This window comes from Pelmatolapia mariae, linkage group LG20 (assembly GCF_036321145.2).
Source record: "Pelmatolapia mariae isolate MD_Pm_ZW linkage group LG20, Pm_UMD_F_2, whole genome shotgun sequence".
NCBI lineage: Eukaryota > Metazoa > Chordata > Actinopteri > Cichliformes > Cichlidae > Pelmatolapia > Pelmatolapia mariae.
Window position 1 is genome coordinate 32,047,842 of NC_086244.1, and position 21,092 is coordinate 32,068,933.

Genomic DNA, 21,092 nt, shown 5'->3' on the forward strand with positions numbered 1-21,092 from the left:
ACAGTCTGAATGAAAGTGCGAAGAATTTTTAAAAACTAAAGTGACCAGGACATACTTTTTAAAAACAATTTTTAGTGGTTACTCGCTGTCCACAGTGATATATAAATAGGGATTTTGGCAGCGTGAAATCTGTCTCATGATTAATGAGGTGTTTTCTTTCTGAAAAAACAGACTAAACTTGGCCAAACTACACTGTACAATTACTATGCTCCGGGCTTGGAAAATTATGCTTAAAGGTAATTACAGCTTAAATTACAATAATTTCACATATTGTAGGATTTTCATGTAAAGCACCTGTGCTCACACTAACACTTAGATCCGCTAAATATCATGTTTCCGGGCAGAAACTAGACCTCCTTTCTGATGGAACTTTATGAACTTAGGAGAAAACAGTGTGCTTAAATTCTCTTTATTCAAACTTTTGTCCAGAAGCACCGATAAGACAGTTTGGTGAGATCATAACTTTTATGCAGGGTGAGGGGTCAAGCCTGTTGGCTTTGACCCTTTACAAACCCAAACTCATCTGATCAGCAGCTCTGATTAGTGGTGTGTATGTTATCATCCAACATTTTATAAACACATATCTCCATAAACCCCAATCTTCCCTTTATCTACAGTACATACACATGGATAGATGGTATGAGTCACCAACCTGCAACAAAAATACAAGAGAAAAAAAAAAAGAAGGCAGCAGATTCATTTTACCATCTTTATCCAATAATTCTGTCTGTAAACAAGTTGTAGTATTTTTTAAAAGTCTTAAAAAACCACACACATTATGTCCCCTTTAATAAATTATTATTAAAATACAATTCTTCACTATAAATGGTTAAAATGAAATACAACTCCAAAAAATATGAATACAAACATGACAATATTACCTCTTATTTGATTTTTCTTCCTTTTTTTCCTTTTTAATTTTCAATTTTCATGATTGAATTAATTTCCAATAAAACACACCCCCACACAAACACCACACACATTTTCCTTTAGGTTGCATTGTTTGTAAAGTCAGTTTCTGGTTTGGCAGCTGAAATGTAGCGAGGCAGTGTTTTTCCAGAATACGTCCTTGGCTCTTTTAACATCAGTTCATTGTTGGATAGGTTAAGATATTAAATGGGACCATAGGCATCAAAATGTAAAATACCTGCCTCACCTGTCAGATGACAGGAAAACAGATTGAACTGAGTGTGACTCTGTAAGTGAGATTTGACCTTTTCCTCTGTATTTGCACTGAATTGAGTCGTTATAATCCCACTGAAAGGAAGTTTTGCTTTGTTTCACAGCTCATGTTCACTGTGGAGAATCAGAAATGCTATGGCAGCAAAGCCGGCGCCTGCTTTGAAAGAACATCGGGACCCATCCTCCGCAAACTGAGAATAAACGCTGGCCGCCTTAAATTTGGAGAATGACACTGCATGTGAAGAGCACAAAAGGAAAATAAACGAACAAACAAACAAAAAAAAAAAACCCTGTTTGCTGAGTGTAGGCTTGCGAAGAGCTGAAGGCATCACGTTGTATCCATGAAAGGAGTTTCTCGGTTTCTTCATTGTGGCTGTGCTCTTACATGACATCGGCACGTTTGTCCCGGACCTTGTTCCTCTGTTTAGTTCTGGCTTTGAAGGCAGCCGAGTTGAAAAGATGCTGTTTAAGCCCAAAAAAATAAGAGCAAGGTTGTAATCACACACCGGTCACTTCAAACGCTACATTTTTAAAGAAAAATACTCAAAGGCAGAGGTCAGATTGTTCCAGCAGGAGCTGCTGTTACCTTCTCAAACCGTGAGATCTTGTTGCCCTTGACCGCAGCGTCCAGGATGAGTGGTGGGCCAAGGCCAAAGATGTCTCTCAGTAGTTGGTTGAACTGCACCAAAACAAAAAGTAGACGATATGAGCCGACGATAAAACCGATTTTCCTTTGTTGCATTTATGCTATGCAGACTGCGATGCAGGAGGATGGGCAATAAATGTATGTTTTATTCCATAAAAGTTTTATGCCGGATGCCCTTCCTGGGATTTGTATCTTTAGCTGGAATCAAACCAGCAACCTTTCACTTGACAAGTCCCACCTATATCCAACTCTCACCTGTACCACAAGTAGAGGGCACATACAAAAGGCATCTTAAAACATCCAGTAAAAAAAAAAACAAAAAAAAACAACCACATTAAACTTACTAAATTAAGTACCACATCATGCCTACTTAAAGCTATAGTATCTTATTCTAGTGGATTTTTTCAGTAGAGGCGTCACTTTAAACATTGGATCATTTAGTTCAGAGTGTTTGTGCATCATTTCATAGCTTATTTACCCTAAATAAACCTAACAGAGGCAGTGGGATTTGCCCACACAAGCGGCTCGTGTGTAGGTGTGCTCATTGTGTGCCGACTGGCATATCCTCCACACAAAATTACATTTGGTATCCTCGCAGCCTGCTGGCTGAGCAGCCAGTACCAGTCTTCCCACTCAACTTCAGGTTTGTTTTCTGCAGTCCATGCAAGATGTGACAGAAGACAAGACTGAAGAGACAGAAGGCACTGAGCAGCTGCAGTAAATGAGGCTGTATGAAAACAAGCCCACTCTGGTGATCAATGATAAAGATGAAGGCATTTTGTTCCGTTTCCTCACCTGAAGATGGTGTCTGACTCCAGACTCGAGGATCTCTTTGAAGGCGTCGTAGATCCTTCTCCTCACCCAGCTGTCAATGTAAACGTTCTCCACTCCAAACCTGATTTTCTCTTCTGTGAAGTCCTCGTTCTGGAGAGAGAAATGAGAAGTGAGAAGCTCAGATGTGGGTAAAGTGATGTTGAAGAAAGCTACTCGGCAAGTTAAAACAGAACATCGGGCACCTAAAAACATTTCTGTCAGTCTTTACACAGCTTCAACATGAGATAACACACCTCTATGTAATGCAGCACCTCTCGGAAGATGGAGCGTTGTTTCCTTCTGTCGTTCTTGGCTCTGTGCTTGTTGCCGTCTGTGGCCAAACTCTTCAGGCATTCACACAGACTTTCACCGTCCTCCACCTCAAACTCCTGCAGACATTCACACGCAACTATATAAGTGCACTAACACAGGAGACGTTTAAATCTATACGCCTGTAAGTGAGTGTACTTGTCTGTTCTCATTGTTCAGGTGTGTACCTCGTCTATCTCTCGCCCCAGCTCCACCAGCAGGGCGATGGTCTCTCCTACTGCGATTCTGTAGTTCACATCGCTGCTCTGAAGACATGCCTGTAGTTTAGGGAGGTGACTACAGCAAGAAAGAGGCATACGATTACCAGTTAGCTACACTGCTAGATACTACTGCTGTCACCTCTCATTTTAAAACTAAAGTCAGTTGCCAGTCACAACAGAAGATGCCAGAAGAAGCTTGTTTTACTCACTGGCTGAGCAGCACAGTCAGTCTAGAAGTGGGACAGATGGTGACCAGCAGTGACCAGGCCTGCAGGGCAGCAGTGTGCAGACCTGCACTTCCAGGTTTAGGTGTGGGCAGAACTCCCTCTCCATTAGGGTACGAAGACATGAACACACTCTCCAGAAGAGCCAATGACTTGATTAAGTCCTGTGAGGAGGTAACATCAATGCATAACAGCATAAGTTATTTAAGTCTTTTTCTTTTACTCTGAAAACGTCCAGCTTATGCTTCTTAGAATTAAACTGATAAGCTACAAAGTGTTCTCACCTCTCCATCTTCAGCAGATGAGACATAGCAGCACATCCCCAGAGTCCTAGCACACTAACGGGGACACAGATGCAACAACGGTCAAACTAACACACAAGCATCTGAGGACAGACAGCGACACTTCATGTGTGATCCTAACACAATCTGGGCTTAGTTAGAATCTAAATAATCAAGATAACATTTGAGCAGAAAATAACCCCCCCCCCCCCGCGAATAAGCCATCCTAAATCCAGATCTGCATAAACGTTCACAAGTTTCATGTGATTACTCACACTCTGGCGAGCTGCTATGCTGGCACTGCTGTCGCTCAAGGTGGCCGTGAGAAGCGGGCGAAGCATTTTGAAGCCCTCCTCCGCCTCGTCTCCGCCCCCCAGCTGAATGCAGAGCAGAGCAAAAACCGTAGCCGACGCCGCCTTCTCCTCCCCACTGCCTGGACACACGAAGAGAAAAGAACGTTTTATCAGTACCTGCAGTTTTTAAATCATTCTCATGCTTCCGTTCCATTTAAAAAAACAAAAACAAACAAACAAAAAAACAAAAACCCAGTTTTCATAAATCTTTTGAATTTGTACAAAGTGGCATCAACAGGTTAGCAGAAAGCAAGATTAACTGAAACAATTCAGACCCATTCATGTTGTTTTGCATTACCTTTTCTGAGGCTCCTTTCCAGGCAGTCGCTGATGGTGAGGCGCCTCTCTGTCAGGAAGTCATACAGCACTCTGGAGGAGAAGGCCTGTCGCAACGACTCAAGAGCTGCTAGACGAGTCTTTGCACTAAGACATGAGAAGAGAAAACAACAACTAAAGGTGTTGGAGCCATTTTTTTTTTTTGCAGTTAATAGTGCCATTGCATGCTCATTTTGCTTTCTTGACACTTAATTGATTTAAAAAAAAAAAAAAAGAAAAAAAAACCAGTTTCTTACCTCTTATCAGTCAGGTTGTCTATACACAGTTTGAGTTTGTCTTCTGTTTCTTCCTGGGCAGTTTGCTCATCCACCTGCTCACTTCCTGTGTCAGATCAAACAACACAGAAAACTGATACGACTGCATTAAAAAGCAACTGTTTGAAGTTTTGACTGGAGACTCCGGCCACAGATACACAGATCGTTTAGTGGCAAATCAATTAGAAAATAATGGCCCAAACCCAGACTGAATGCACATGTAGAAGGAATGAACTGTGTAGTGTATTTACCCGTGCCCTCTTCCAGCACCGAGGTGCTCTCGCTGGCACTGCTGTAGTGGCTGAGAATGTCCGACGTCAGCTCATCATCGCTGGCTGCCGCCTCTCCCTTTACTCCATTTTTAGCACCTGGAGACGGAAAAGATAAAATAAGAAAAAACAGCAGAGCAAAGGGATTTATATTTGGAAGAAGATGGATGGAAACTGTATATATTGATACTTTAATGTCTAACATAAGTCCTTTTTTGTTTTTGTTATAAATCACAACAGAAGTTAACCCAAACTTTTTGATTAGCACCCACAATTATTATTATTATTATATGATTAAAGAAGATCTGGACGACACTGAGGCCCTCTTATGTCACTATAAGCAGCTCACTTCCAATCAAATGCAAAAAACATTACAGTAAAACTGAAACCTGTTCTGCCATTTTCCAAGGCAGCAGAACGTGTTGAGTAACCCATCACTTATATTACCTGTTAGCACAACTTCCTCTTACTGTGAAGCTTACCAAACTAACAGGGAAAAAAACCAAACCCAAACACATCTGTGATAGTTGAAAAAGCTGCGTAATTCTTCGATTTTTCCATAAACACCAGGGAGCAGCCAAACTCGCACAAACACCAGAACGCTGTTAGATTCAGTGGAACAAAATTCAATGCTAAATATTTTAGTCTGACTTTAGTGGTCAGAATCGCTTCCTTTGTATGCACATGGTATAGCAAAGAAAAAAAAACGTTTTCAAGCACTTAAGAGAATTTTTTTTTTTTTTTTTTAAATGCTCGGTTTTTTTAAGACCACCTTACATCTGCTGCATATTAGGAATCTTTATTTTAAACAAAATTAAAAATAAATAAATAAAAGGATGGCTAAAATGACACACTTCACCAGAACTTGTTTTTTAAAAAAAATGAAATCCAGAAGCTTCCCTAAATTAACCACAAGCTGGCAGGAGGCTGTCTACCAGCAGCTTCAACAACACACAAACCAAGAGAAAGGAGGCAAAAATGTAATGACATGCTGCAGTGGAATATAGAAAAATAAATAAACAAAACACAAGGAAAGTGAAAAAGTGCATCACACCAAGCAGCCTCCCATTCTACTTTTAAATGACAAGTAAGCCTAATGTTCCACAGAAAAGTGCTCCATTAGGATAACATGATACTATGAAGTCTCTAACCACAACAAACACCAGATAACGCAAGGATTTTCCGTTAGGTAATGCTCCGTCATCTTTTATTTGTTTATTAGCGCCAGATGTTCTGTTTCCACACAGCTCTGCCGTGTGTGTATGAGAAGGGCTAAGAGTGAGGCATGCAGAGCTAAGCTAACACTCCTGCTGGCTCAGGACTTTCTACTGTTGTTGGGATTACTGAAGACCAGTGTGGTTTTCATTTATTCGTTCATTCAGTGTGTGGGATCCAGAACGGTCAGACTGTGTGTGCGCGAGTATGCGTGTGTTTAGGTGTTCGTGTCGAGGTCAAACAGGACAGCTGGGGTAGCCCAAAGGTCACCGGTGTTGGAGCAATTCGAAATAGGAAAGTCACTCCATTCTATTCAATACCCAACACAAAAGCACAGCAAATACAGAAACTTTGCTGACACATTTTGCAATATCTTGTAGTCATTTCCACCTGTTTTCCCAGATAAAAAGAAATGCATAGACAACTAGGACCATGTTTGAGCTCAGAGAAAAGAGTGTAAACTAGGCTAAAGTTCAGCCATTTGACTGGATTGGACTCAGTTGTGGAGCCACTGTTGTCAGATTTTAAGTTTTACCTTTCCTTTACAGAGTTTCTTACCTGTATTCACAAGCCAAGCACTGCTTAATTCCTTCATCATCATAGCTGATTAATTCCTATCCATCATTTGAAGGCTCTGGAAACAGTACGAGCAACAACTGCTACACCTAATATTTGGGAATCTAGCTTCAAATCCGAGTCTCATTATTCCCACTGCTTCTGAAATATTTTACTTTCACACCAAATGTCTCTACCAAGAATCGGTTCATGATTCCTAGCAACAACTGCTCTCTACTTAATAGTTAATAATTACATAACTCTTTTCTTTTAAATAATTGTGAAATAACACATGAGGAAATACAGGAAAAAATGTAAATTCAGAAAAAAAGACGATGATCGAAACAGCGTTCCTTGAAGTGCGCTTTCCTTATGTGATGTTCTGATTACTCAGAATGGACCGAGGCAAACATACTGTTGGTAGCTGAGATAACACACTCTGTGGGCCAATATAAGTCAGCAGTTTCCCAGTCACCATCCTTGAACTGCTGGTCACTTCACTGGTTACACAGAGCTCCACACCTTCCTACGCAGGCCTGCCCACACACAGCTCAGTTAGTGAAGTGTGAGCTCCCCGCCAGTACTCACGTGTCCTCTCCACATTGCCACTTTATGCTTACATAGCAGTCACTCACACGGCTCCAGCAGTTGGTCGGCCACTGGGAAATAAGGCTCTGCTGACAGATTCGAGCCGAGGATGTGGGAGCTTTTTAAAAACACCACATGCTATAGATGGAAGACATAGGACTCCAATGGCTAAATTAACCTGCATTCTCCTTGCAGGCACTTTGCTAAACGTCTGAATGGATCACTACCCCTACAGTTGGAGAAGTCAAGCAGCACAGCTAATATTCAGACATCTATTTTTCTCACCGTCAGCGCTTGTTCTTCTAAAACTGCAAGCCCTATTTGAAGTCATCCAGAAACAGACCTTGAAAGAAAACTAAATTCTTCAACTTAAAATACCACACCACGTGGAGTGTTGCAGGAAACTGATGCATAAATCTGCATCGATAACAAAAACTACTGTTTTTAGAGTTTAAATAGTCTGTTTCTACTGGAATATGTAGAAGTATTCTCTACTGGTACTGCTGGTTGTCAGTGCTGTCTCCATTCACAATCATTTATTGCTTGAGAGGTTAAAGATAGCTTTAAAAGGTTGTCTTTGCATCTCTCTCACATAGGACTTTGTCAGTCATTTCTCATAATTATCCATCATCAACTGAATAATATGAGGTGTTCCACAAGGTTGTGTCCTGGGCCCCATCCTGTTAGCACTGTACTTGCCTTCTCCCAGGCAAATAAGTCATTTTAATGATATTTATATCTGCATATTGTCGGCTTCCCACTATTTTTTAAGTAGATGATTTAAAACGCTGTACTACTGAATTATCTGAATAAAGCTAAATACTGACAATACACGTGGTTCTTGTTTCTGCCCCTGTTGGCCTCTTCCCAAAGATAATGAAATGCTTTGGTTCTCCTTCTTCTTTTCTTAAGCCTATCCTATGTAATCTGGGATTCTTCCTTTAGCCACACTTACACTTTGGACCAGCATGTAAAATACGTGGTTTCCCCATGTTTCTACCAGCTGGGGATTATTGCTGAACTGTGGCTCATAACTTTAAATCCTGTTATCCTGCATAAATTAAACAACTTCAAAAATTTACCCTGAAATTCTCCCCGTCCATCCATCCCGTACATTAAAGTTTGCAGAAAGCTTTGGGTTTCAAAGGAAGCTCAAACATTAACATGATTATATTATGTGTTAATAAGGAACATGTGACAGTAAGTTAGGGATTGCCACATAGAGCAATGTGTCACCAGTGACTTTAACTCAGCGTCCAGAATGTCACGCTGACCTGACATTGCTTACACATGACATAGTCGCACAGGAAGCAACAAGTAATTGTTTATGGTATTAATGCAGGTAAGAAGAGGAAAAATTTCAGTTCACGATCAGAGTAGATGGTGATAAAACAAGAAAGGTTTTTTTTAAATAAATAAATAAACCAAACACCTGTAAGTGAGGCAGGACGGGTGGATGAAAAGGTCAAAAGTTGTTAGACGACATTCATACTTCTTTAATGTCTATCTTTTAATCTTGCCTTAAAGCCAGGACACGTTCATGGTGTTCACGTGAGACGTGCACACAAAGAATGAGAACATTCAGATATAACTGCTACATCTTTATTAAAGCGAGCAGCCAAGGCACGCAGAAGGAAGAGCGCAGCTGGAATAGACGACAACGACATGGTCGTTTGATTTGCTGCATGCACTATCATGAGGTTCAAGAGCTTCTGGACAAGGTTAGAACCAGACGTAGAAGCTGGGGTCGGGAGTCAAGAGTCAGAAGAGTTACCTTTGAGTGACGCCTTAGTCGACAGCTGCAGCTGAAGAACCTCCTGACGGAGAGAGCCTGGACATGATGGAATGAACGGATGGTTGAAATAGATTGTATATTTGGAGCAAGAGCAGTGGACAGGTTCATGAATGGACGGAAAGGTGAATGTAATGCAAGAATGGCCATGATTGGGAAGAAAACATGAAAAATGGGCATTCATTTCTGTATTGCAACTTTTTTTTCATTTATTGATGCATTCATATGTAAATGAGCTTAAATAATAATTCTTAATGCAGAAGTCTGCAGCTATTTAAAAAAATGCATCAAGCTTTCCTGGACCACTCCTCGCGCCTATTAGAGTGTCAAACGGACTTTAGCATTAATGCCAAGCAAATGCAGACTGCACTGCTAAGCTGTAGCACTGAATATACCCACATGGATGTGCACGACAGGGTGCAAAACAACTCACATGCTAAAGTTAGGGAGCAACAGGCTGCCCGTCTGTTAGCGTCCATTCCATATGGCAAAAATACCCCAGCTTCAACCTGCTAGTCTTTCTTCCAACTGTACTGTTAGATCTGTTCAAACCGTATTCAGACTTCTACTCCCTTATATTCCTGCTTGCGCTCGAGTTAGCATGGCTGCTATTGCTACTTACCCGGCTTACCGGAGCCACGTTTCCCCGTCTTACTCCGCGGCATTTGGAGCAGCTTTGATCCTCCGTTTCACAACAAAGCTAGCTGAGGTTAGCTAGCTCAAGGATTTGAACGACGGGCGTGAAAACAGCAGCAACAGAAGCCTGTCCGTATTTACAAGTGTTAGGGGGTTTGTTGATGTTGTTTTTAAGCCACCTTCTTTCGTGTTGACGCTTTGGTTATCGCTGGCTAGCCTCCGTTACGATCACCAACCAACACCACGTTCCGTAACTTTTCGCTTTCTTCAGTCTATGAATAAAGAGTTGTCCGTCGGCGGAAAAGTGGCTGTCTTTAGCAGCTGCCCCGGTGTATTATCTATGATTGTCCCCGGGTAATCTATATCTAATACTAGGGTGAGATGGTAAGTATTTTTCAAAGCGTTTGGGACGGAGTTTAGAGCACGCTGTAGTCGCCAAGTCCACCATCTTCCCCTCAGTAGCTACTGATAAAACCGGTAGCCGGGGTTGCCAGGTTTGTTCAGTTAAAGTCCCTCCTTTCCGGTTACGTGTAAAGCCAACGTCACGCGTCGTAAATGAAGTTCCTTTGTGGACTTGATATGATTAAATAAATTGAGTCATGCATTTGTTTTGAATTGAAGTTTGAATTTCTGGGGTTTTCATACCAAACGGCTCGCCATTAATCGTGTTTTATTCATTCAAAGGTGTGAGCCATGAGTCGAATTTGGGGAAAACACATTTACATCCCTCCAGACTCATGCTTGGAGATGAACATTTTACCAATGTAATCTTGAATTTTACTGTATCTGATTTGGGTATTATTCACAACACAGTATCGAGACCTGACATTTGGAGATGGTGGGACTAACAATAAATACAGGATACGGAGCTTGAGGTGGGGGAACCTCTAACTTTGTTTTTAAACCATGGTTTAAAGACAAAGAGAGGCAAGGCTCAGATGGACCTGTGCATAACAGGAGTAATGGATATTCTGGACAAAGGATGCTGAAGATGACAGAAGAGGAGGACTGAACAAAATCACCTTTATTGAAGAAAAGACCTCATATCAATAGAAAATGTTTACAAAAACTCCACAATTAGTCCAATTATTAGTACAAACTCACATACAGCAAATATTCAAGAGAACCTAAGAGTCAGTAGTTTGGAAAGACATACATAAGTCATAAGCCAGTGTACCATTTGATAATTAAGATTTCATTAGAAGCAGACAGAAAACAGAAAATAATTACAATTAACATCTTTTCAAGTTAGTCTTCTACCACATGTTGCCCAGGTGCAAAGTGTTTTTATCTTATGATTTCTTTATGAATCACCAAACCAAGAGTAAAAAAAGAAAGTGAACATAAAAAACTCAATACCACAAACACAACTACAACACTTCAGACAGAGACATTTTGCATGGAAGGACAATAAGTCGCCCCTGTTTACAAATCAGGCATTTTATAAAACCATGGTCACTGGAAATTTGGTTTATGACATTCAGAAAACCTTAAAAAGAGAAATGTGTCGTGTGCAGTTTCTGTTTTGGTCCAACAGTGACAAACTGAAACGATTTCATGTTTTGTTAGCAATAAAAAGTGAAATGCTAGTGTTTACATCTTTGTTACTCCCACTGGAAAAATAAAAGCGCGGCAAAGTATTTCATTAAACAAACAAAAAAAACAACTTGGTCTCGGAACAACGTGAACAATTTCTCAGCCCCATCATCCGCAGGGGAACCCATGTTAGTGCACCATGAATTTCTTAACCAGATGCATGCATAATACTGAATTATTAAATAAGGACTGGCAGTCTGTGTAAAGTCTTTCTATGTAGGGTGACCAGATTCCAAAAAACGAGACGGTGTGGAACTTTTTAGCTGGACAAAAATTGAATTTCCCAGTTTAACGTAATAATTTTCTTTGTGGCAGTTTCCATCACATTTACGAAAATCATCTTTCCCTGATGGGCAGAGCTACATGACTCTACGTGGGACTAACTTCAACTTGAATATAAGACAAGGCCTTCCCTGCTGTCTTCAGATAGTTTGATTAAAAGCCAGACTTTATAGACGTGCACATCCTGCAGAGCCAGTCAAAATGTGGGACACACTCTTAATATATGGGACGGGGGGACAAGGGATAAAAATGCTTTGCAGTCCATTATAAAGAGGGTCATCTGGACACCCTGTTTTCTACATGAGCTCCTATAATGTCCATCCTCAAAGCAGCAGCCCTGGTGACTCTGAATATGAACACTGTGACTACTTTAAACTTCATATATTTGTGCGTTACAGTGACCGATCAATAGTCAGTAGTAATCTTTGGACCAATTTTTCCTCTCTTGGACTCACCAGTGAAGATTTGTACATTTTAAATTGTGGGCTAAGAATGAGGGGGCAGTGCTGGCAAATACGGGATCGTTTGAAGGAACGCTCAGCAGCACCTATACTCGCCATACAAGTGTCTCTCCTAACCAGTATAGTACTTGGTGGGTACAAAGGGCATCTTGCTGACGGTGGCCGGCACTGCCTTTTTCCTGACCTCGACCTGGATGGCTGTTCCATTTTTGGCGAACGCTGCATCCACGTAACCCATGGCAATGTTCTTTTTCAGGCAGGGAGAGGGGCAGCCGCTGGTCACCTCACCTGTACAAAACAAAAAGGAATTTGTCTTTCCAAGGAAATCCTGTTGTACAGTTTTTTTTCAGTCATTTATTTCTATATGACAGGCACTGTCATGTCTGCAATCATGCAGTGTGTGGAGAAACACTTAACAATCATCTCACTGACATTTGATATGATACCACAGAAATACAAACATTGCGATCGTATCTATTTTAAAGCCCTAACATGTAAGATTTGAAAATGTCTGAGTCTGGAAACCCCAATTGGCAACATCATAACAGATACTGTGGCAAACAATACTCTCATAATTGTTGGGGGGGGGGGGGGGTTATGTTTTTATGTCTGTGTTTGCACTTTGGCACATTCTGACCTATGACCTTTCCATCAGGGCTGAGAATAGGCGTGTGCTGCCGGACTGGGGGGCCGGTGGACACCAGACCCACTCTCTTCCTGGCTGTCTTGGCTTTGATCTGAGGTACGATGATGTCAGCACCGGGGAAATCTTTGGCCTGGCGTCTGCGCTTTCCTGTGTGTGAGACACCAGCAGAGTTCATTGACAGACTGAACGAAAAGGCAGGCGTGCACAACAACATCTGGGATCCTCTAATTAAAAGAAAAAATAAATAAATCTTATGTGTAATTCCAAATTATGAGATGGTGGTATCTAATCGGTATGTAATTGTGAAACTATTAGGAAAAGATCCTAACACGTGTGCTGCTTCTCGCCATCGGAGACCAATCAGAAGAATGTTTACCTTTGAGTGACGCCTTAGTCGACAGCTGCTTATTAAGTGGCAAATAAAAACAAAATAATTTACATGTTTTCAAATCACAAGTTTCATCACAGCCTCACACAAAAGCAGCCGTTAGAAAAAAAGAATAAACGACCAAAAAAATTAAACCCCAACCTATGGTCCAGACAAGCGTGGCCTCCACAGGTGTAGTGGTCTCATCGATGTCATTGCCATAAAGACAAAGCCCCGCCTCCAGTCGTAGGCTGTCCCTAGCTCCCAGCCCGGCCAGCTTCACCTCACTGTTGGTCAGTAGCTTCTCCGTCAGCTCCACCACTCTGGACTCAGGGACGGAGATCTGACACACAGAGACACAGGCAAACTGTAGAGCCACGTCTCTATCCAAGTACCTTTAATGTCAATAAAGCAATAAAGTTCAGAGAATTACATATTTAAAATGGAGACTTCACCTCAAAATTACATCTACGCATGTAATGATACATAGTGCAATTCATACCCATTTTGGAGAAGTTTACTACAGATCTGTCAGCCACAGACCCTGGTGTGTGTGTGTGTGTAGGTTGATGTAGGAACTATTTTATATCTGCCAATCAAAAGACGTGCAGCTAGCTAAAAATAATTAAGCTAGTTTGAAGGTTTGCATCCTGTAAAGCTATCATTACACAATCTCTTTATTGCACAGAGTGATACAGCTGGCTGCTGTAATTAGGCCAACAGAAAACATTTCATAGATTAAGTGCTCACAATAAGGTTTCTGGATGTTTTGAGTAAGAATTTCTGGAACAAGACATTGAGGAGTCTTTTTGTCTTGGAAAACGATATAGCAGAACTAGATGGCGCTCTATCTACAAGAAACCAGGCAGATCTACAGCTGATGGCACCAAAAATTAAACTGAATCTTGTTGTTAACAATCAAAGAAGCAGTCTGCAGAGAGGACGTTTCCTCAAACATGATTTGCATCAGATGAATGCCCAAATAAGTGCAAGTGTATCAAGCCTATTTCAAGATGTTGATTACATATTAAGAAGAAGAAGCTGCTGTCAGCTGCTCCCTTATTCACAAGGGGCCAACACAACAGGTACCTCTCTATGTTTTATTTGTCAGATTTTTTATTTATTTTTTCAAACAGCAGAATCAGTTTCCTGACACAAACCCAAAGGGATTTGTGTCTCCTCCTGGACACAAAACCCAGCAAACTTTAACTTGTTCATCAAATGTTTAAGCCGCTTCACTACAGGGTCACTCAACATTAATTACAGATTAATATTTTAACATTTTTAAGAGAAACAGGTAATTAGCTTGATAACTCAAACCGTTATAATAAGTATAGTAAACAGATGTGAGCCTGAGCACCGAGTGAAATGAAGACAAAGAAAATCAAGCTGCCACCATCGCTGTGTAAGATAGATGGAGAGATCCACCCACATCCATCCTGCTTTCTACAGTTCAGAGTGTTCAGACAGTGCAAAAAAAACATCACTTCTTTTAGTAGATCATTCATATGGAACAGGTTCTTCTTTTTTGAGCGGGTGCATATCAACAACTGTAATCTTTCTTTAAAAAGACAACTTGTGAATCAACAATGGCAGGATACAGAGTAGTTAGTCCACAGCCTTTTGACTTTGGCCTAACATTTGGTTTTGCATTTGTGGTTTCGATATGTCACATATGCCTCTTTTAGAGCTGCACTCTTTTCCATAAATGGCACTATATCTGAGAGTGTGGGCTTTTGCACAAGTCCCAGTGGTTAGCTCACTAAAGACCAGGCCTAATAAGAGTTACACACTGAGGTTAGAAAGAAATAACACACTGTCCAGGCAATAACGGACATTCGAGGACTTGCACAGGCTTTTGGTTGGCAGAGGGAGTGATGGGGGACAGGGCCTGCAGAGAGGCATGGGACCCCACAGAACTGCTTGCCAATACAGCCTTTTTTTTAAAAACGCTGTCCATTAAACAAGTTATAATACAAAACTAGTTGTCCCGAAGCATGAAAGTACCTGCAAACACACACATATGTGCTCACCTCCACCCCGTCCTCTCCAGTGTATCCACATCGAGTTACTCTGCAGTCAGGGACACCGAACACCGTGGCCAGGACAGAGGTCATGAAAGTTAGCTTACTGAGGTCCTCCTTCAATCCCGCCTGGAGCACCTGAGACATAGTGGGACCTGGAGACATGCAAATAAATTCTTATCTGCAAGATCTGAGACACCTAAACTGCAGGAGTTCAAAAAGAAAAGAAAAAAATCAGAAGCGATAGCCAAAATTCATGGATGGACAGAGAAAGCGCGAATGAGGGAAAGCAAAACCAGAGGAAAGTAAAATAAGATGAAAAGGAAGCAGGAAGAGAAGTAGAAAGGAAAGGAAGTGATGAAGACTATAGTAAGGGCACCAATGAAAAGAAAAAGAAGGCAGACTGTCGCACAAATATTCTACCTTGCACAGCAATCAGTGCGCAATCAAGAAACTCCAGATCCACATCAAAACCTGCATATTTGAACTCTGCCAGTCTGGCCTGAAAACAAAACACACCCACACACATCAGATGCTTTTTAACTCTCGGCCTGTTTGTTACATACATTTCTTGAATTCACCTTCATATGAGCAGAGTCCTTGTCAGCACAGCCGGCGTTGGAGACAACGTAGAGGTAGCCCTGGTCCGTCTTTGTCACAATGAGGTCATCAATAATCCCACCTTTCTCATTAGTGAAGAGGGTCAACGTGCCCTTGGAGGTGAGGCAAGAAAGGAAATGAAGGAAACAGAAAAAAGGACACTGTGGACATTGTGTTTATGTTAAGTTTCTCGTCTTTAAGTGTCTCTTGCACTCACTGGATTAGCCAATACTCAGAATATCTGAAAACCCAACTCAGTGAAGATGCCAGAAGAGAAACTTCAGATTTAGACAGGCTGGGAAGGTCTCTTGGGGCCATTTCTAAACAACTGCAGATTCCAAGATCATCAGTTCAAACAACTGAAGGAAAGACAAACAATCCAGGAACCACAAGGACTCAAGCCTGTATAACTGTATACTGCTGGAGCGCCATCATCACTCTCCACAGTGAGGTTTTACGTCGCTGTGAACTAAAAGGGTGCCAATTAAGAAAGAAGGACACGCTCCAAAGTCAGCATCTTCAAGCTTGAATGGAATTTGCAGCTGTTCACATGGACAAGAAAAAGTTTTATGGTCAGACGAGAAAAGCTTTTTTGGCCACAATGACAGGAGGTATGTTTGGAGGAGTAAAGGTGAGGCTTTACTACCAGTGATACTAGTACATTACACAAAATAGTTTGAATAATGAAGAATGTGGACTATGTCCAAATTCTTCAACTTCACCTCAAGTCAACAGCTAGATGGTTGAAACTTGGACACAGTTGGGTGCTCACGCAGATCTTGGAACTAGGGGTGGGTTTTGATTATCGATTTATCGATTAAAATCGATTCTAGCTTGGATAACTTGATATCGATTCATTAAAATCCTCAATCGATTTTTAAAATATTTGTATTTTGCCCGAAACATCAAAATCTCAGGTTAAACCTCACAAAATTTCAACCACTAAACAGCTAAAACAGTAAACAAGAGCAGGTACACAGATTCTGAACACAAAGTGGGGAACCGCCGAAACATCAGAATCAGTGAGATGTCGCCTTTCTCACCCGACGGCACGGGCACGGTCGGGGCTGAAAGCTGACAGCTCACTGATTCTGATGCGTCAGCGGGTCCGCGCTTTGTGTTTATGTCCTTTTTGCGCTAGATTCTGAAGCTGCAGGTTTGATCTCTCTCCAAACAATATTGGCTGAACCAGCAGCAAAAGAAGATCCAAACTACGCTTCACGTAAACATCGTCATGAATTCCCTCTGACTTTGGCTGTTTTGCTTCCACCAAGAAAAAAGAAAAAAAAAAAAAAAAAAAAAAAAAAAAAATCACACTTCATGCACAGCGCTCTCCCTCTCTCTCTCTCTCTCTCTGTGTACTTCAAGAACAGTTTCCCGTCTAAAAATCTGTGTTTTCTGCATTACCGCAAAAGAAGTGCGTATTCTCGGAAATGTGCAGATTTTATATGATATAAAAGGCACTGTTTTTGTCCGCTAGAGTGGGATTTTCACGGCATATTCTGCACCGCACAGAGGTGCGTTCATCATTTGTTTGAAGCCAGCTCACCTCCTGCAACCACTTTTCCGAGAACACGCGCTTCTTTTGCGGTTCGGACTCCTTCTGACATTTCTTTGGAGGTGGAGGAACACCAACGTAATTGCTTAAAGGAGCTTGCTTCTTCGACATCTTTAAGAGTTCTAAAAAAAATGTCTGTCCTCCCCCAGAAAATCTTATGTACGCAAACGCGCGTTGCAACTTCTTATCTGGTGGTCTTTTATTTTGAAAGAGCATGCACACCTGTGGACCACTTCTGTGCACCCCTGTGTATATACATACATGTATGTATATGTTTGAACCTCTGTGTATAAGAGAAAATCCAGTTCAATGTGGTCCAGCTAGTTTTTATTTATTTTTTTTTTTAAAGTTGATTAAAGATATATCCTTTATAATCATTCACACAACGAGAGTGAACTGATGCCCTCATGCTGCAGTGGATACAGTCTCATTGTTTCTGTCTCTAAATACGACCGGCAGCTACTTTAGAGGAAACCCTCTCAGTAAAAACTGTGTACACTGCCTGCTCAGCACCAGACGATTATATTTTTGGAAGGAAAAAAAAAATTGATTAAAGTCAACATGTCAAGTTAAACGGTGATCTTCTGCTAGTTTTGTGTTCACAGCTTCCCCTCACTTGCCTCAAAGTGAACAAAAAGTCAGTAAAAGCAGTTTTAAAACGAAACAATCATTAATGTACCTGGTTGTCCTTGAGTTCTGCGATGTCTGCAACCACCAGTGACTCCATGAACTTCACCCTGTCTTTGCCGTGGATGTTGGTCTGACAGAGAAAAACAAAAAGTCTGTAATTAAATCTTTAACAGCAACAGTTTCCTGGAGAGTTGGGTGGTGGATAAAAACAACAGCCAGACACTATTAGACATTATTTTTACTCTGCCATGATGTGACTAACACATACATTTCTTCACTTGACACACACATTGCTTGACACAGGGGTCACACTCTGCTCCCAATATTTACAGCAGAATATCTCAGAAAGTCTCAAATCCAAGTTGCGATGCTCTACTTGAAATCTGCACCCATGTTTAAGAGCACATGCCTCACCTGCAACATGTGGCTGACATCAAAGATGGAGCAGTGCTCTCTGGTGTGCATGTGAGAGGCAATGTGACTGTCTTTATACTGAACGGGCATACTCCAGCCTGCAAACTCCACCATCTTTCCCCCCTGCTCCCTGTGGAAGTCAAATAGTGGAGTCTTCTTCAAGGCAGTCTGGGGAAAAGAAAACATCAGGCTTGTAGTGAAAGTCCACAGATGCAATACTGTGACTGCTGATTTCCTGCATGCTATTAAATCTATTAAAGTGTTTCTAAAAGGTTTAGCAGTTTAGCATGTTCTGCAAATAACACAGTGAGCAGGAACATAATAACAACACATCCTTGATTAATACACAGCTCAGCTGATAGGCCTCTCTCTCATGCTCTCTTTAGTCTGACCTTTGAACCAGCTGGTGAAGGTGGGCTTATCAGCGACGGCAACAGCAGCGCATTGTGGGACATTGTGTGTCTGCACCTTTCCAAACTGTCCACAGTCAACCGTTACTGTGAACAAACCGAAGGCATGTGGCTGCTCTGATAGCAGTATCAACTAGACCCATATACTCTTAAGTCTTTGTGGATTTATACTGCTTTGTACTTACTGAAATTTTGGGTATTACAAGGGTGAAAGAACAAGACTGATCCTATCTTGATCAACTGTTTTGACCCAAACGCTCTTTGCATACAAACCTACAAAAGCATAGGGATGACATGAAGGAGTAAAAAGCTGGATGAAAGGGTAAGTTGGCCCTGCGTTAAACCTTGCTGACAGTACTGCAGAGTCAGTCACTCGTGGTTTTAATAAAGCCATTTTGTGCAGCTCAGTGAAGTGAAGCAGGCAGGGGGGAGGGCCACTCTGCAGGGACAGATGTACATTATGTGTGCATGGGTGAGCCGTTGCTGTCACGAACTCACATGTTAATACTGTATTAATTCAACTCAGTTTTATTAATATAGCGCCTTAACCCTTATCACAACAACAGTCACCTCAAGGAACTTTATATTGTAAGGTAAACCCCTACAGCAATAAAGAGAAACCCCAACAATCAGACAATCATACCAACCCCCCAATGAGCAAGCACTTGGCGACAGTGGAAAGGAAAAAGTCCTTTTTAACAGGAAGAACCAGGCAGGCAGGCCTCTGAGGTGACCTGTTGGGGGTGAGGGGAGGTAGACAGGACTAAAGACACACACAGTAGGCAGTAACAATAATAGAGCGAGATTTCTTCAGAGAGCCAATCAAAAATATCATCTAAATCTCATTAAAGTACTTGAGTTATAGGCCTGAAATTGTCCTTTCACTGGAATTTCTTGAAATACAAAAGTCTTATAAAGTAGGATAAATACACCACAGGACCAAAGTTAAGAGTTTTAAAAAAAAAAGTATTAATAAGTAATATCGAACACGTGACAAATGAAATGAGTGAAAATTCAGCAATTGTGTGAAGTCTGACGCCAAAAGCCTTTGGCACACTTGCAAGGACTGAAGTTCACGGCTCTGCTTACCTCTGTGCTGGCAGCCCGGCTCTGTTGCTGCCTCCTCCCCGCACATCCAGCTCCAACGAACCGCAGCAAACCGTCCCCTGCAGCCCGCAACCCGAGCCCCGAAGCCCCGGCTCCAACCGTCAACCGAGCCCACATCATGACACCTGAGTCCCCGCTAAATTCAGCACGCACTCTCGCTGCTCCTGACGGAGTAACACTTCCGCTGTGTTTCTCAACTCTTAGGACTCTTCACTCAGTGCAGTGTGCGCTCACCTAGCAAAACCACATGAAGCGCAACGATTAGCCGCGAGGACTTGTGGGTAATGTAGTTGCTGGACCGCTGGCGCGCAGACGTTTGCTGGTTGGTTCAGCGAATCACGCTCAATCTTTTCAATTAAAGAAAACACAAAGTGGGTGTTACCTGAAGTATTACTGGCTTCCCACTTCATTCATAAAATAAAATAAAATAAAATAAAATAATAATTAAAAAAAACTTTTGTTTACACTAGCTTCGTGAAATTCTGGTGTTTTACACATAAACAACAAATCCTTAAAGTTCTCTTTCTTTGGGAGACTAAATTCAGAATAAAAATTATTATATTTATATCAGCTCAGTTTAATAAATGTGGAAATGTTTCGCTCTGGAGTGTTTCTGCCTTCGCATAAAGTAAAACCTGATTTTCAGAGCCTCGTGCAGTGTCAATATTTTTATTCAATACCAAAAGTCTTTTAGCATAACTAGCAAAGAAAAGCCTGAAAAATTTGCAGATTGTGGCGATTCAAATACGACTTTAATGCTACATTTATGACTAGTTGTGCTAGGTGTGTTTTAATCTCAGCTGCTTCTTCTTAGAGCTGATGCCACAGTAGATCATCTTCCTCCATCTCACCTTATCCTTAACATTCTTCTCTTCCACACCCTCTGCATGCCCTCCCTCACTACATCCATCAATCCCCTGAGGTCTTCCTGTTTTCCTCCTGCCTATCAGCTCCATATATCCACTACCCCTCCTCTGCCAAACCATCTCAGCCATGCCTCTGAATCTGTCTCCAAACTCCTCACCCTCTCCCTTTGATGTACAGTGGCTTGCAAAAGTATTCGGCCCCCTTGAACTTTCCCACATTTTGTCACATTACAGCCACAAACATGAATCAATTTTATTGGAATTCCACGTGAAAGACCAATACAAAGTGGTGTACACGTGAGAAGTGGAACGAAAATCATACATGATTCCAAACATTTTTTACAAATAAATGACTGAAAAGTGGGGTGTGCGTAATTATTCAGCCCCCTGAGTCAATACTTTGTAGAATCACCTCTTGCTGCAATTACAGCTGCCAGTCTTTTAGGGTATGTCTCTA

At 41.5% G+C, this 21,092-nt stretch overlaps 2 protein-coding genes across 3 annotated transcripts; both read right to left on the minus strand.

Moving 5' to 3' along the window:
* Nucleotides 1-399: 399 nt before the first annotated feature.
* On the minus strand, nt 400-10,130 carry ifrd2 (interferon-related developmental regulator 2). 2 transcript variants are annotated; one of them, XM_063465288.1, is made up of 13 exons: nt 9,661-10,130; nt 9,021-9,077; nt 4,871-4,987; nt 4,602-4,686; nt 4,328-4,452; nt 3,952-4,109; nt 3,680-3,733; nt 3,381-3,559; nt 3,139-3,247; nt 2,896-3,030; nt 2,624-2,752; nt 1,769-1,861; nt 400-1,644 (listed from the first exon to the last, which is right to left on the minus strand). In XM_063465288.1, exons 1-13 carry the CDS (start codon nt 9,701-9,703, stop codon nt 1,564-1,566), a joined length of 1,365 nt encoding a protein of 454 aa, XP_063321358.1. In that variant the 5' UTR covers nt 9,704-10,130; the 3' UTR covers nt 400-1,563. The 2 variants fall into 2 exon arrangements, with proteins under 2 accessions (XP_063321358.1, XP_063321359.1); XM_063465289.1 differs by lacking the exon at nt 9,021-9,077.
* A 550-nt stretch (nt 10,131-10,680) lies between these two features.
* On the minus strand, nt 10,681-20,011 carry amt (aminomethyltransferase). Its single transcript, XM_063463854.1, has 9 exons — nt 19,752-20,011; nt 18,253-18,420; nt 17,888-17,968; nt 15,632-15,763; nt 15,474-15,552; nt 15,060-15,205; nt 13,189-13,369; nt 12,651-12,806; nt 10,681-12,301 (listed from the first exon to the last, which is right to left on the minus strand). The coding sequence occupies exons 1-9, from the start codon at nt 19,887-19,889 to the stop codon at nt 12,126-12,128; spliced, it is 1,257 nt and encodes a 418-aa protein (XP_063319924.1). The 5' UTR covers nt 19,890-20,011; the 3' UTR covers nt 10,681-12,125.
* Between the last annotated feature and the right edge of the window lie 1,081 nt (nt 20,012-21,092).

Excerpts from the sequence above, each read along its gene's own strand:
- ifrd2 (XM_063465288.1), bottom strand. The coding sequence starts at position 9,703 with ATGCCGCGGAGTAAGACGGGGAAACGTGGCTCCGGTAAGCCGG. Across the intron at positions 4,687-4,870 it reads GGTGCTGGAAGAGGGCACGG|GAAGTGAGCAGGTGGATGAG; the intron begins GTAAATACACTA and ends GATCTGACACAG. Across the intron at positions 3,248-3,380 it reads CTGACTGTGCTGCTCAGCCA|TCACCTCCCTAAACTACAGG; the intron begins GTGAGTAAAACA and ends TTCTTGCTGTAG.
- amt (XM_063463854.1), bottom strand. The coding sequence starts at position 19,889 with ATGATGTGGGCTCGGTTGACGGTTGGAGCCGGGGCTTCGGGGCTCGGG. Across the intron at positions 15,206-15,473 it reads CGCACTGATTGCTGTGCAAG|GTCCCACTATGTCTCAGGTG; the intron begins GTAGAATATTTG and ends GCATGTCTCCAG. Across the intron at positions 12,302-12,650 it reads CCCTGATGGAAAGGTCATAG|GTGAGGTGACCAGCGGCTGC; the intron begins GTCAGAATGTGC and ends TGTTTTGTACAG.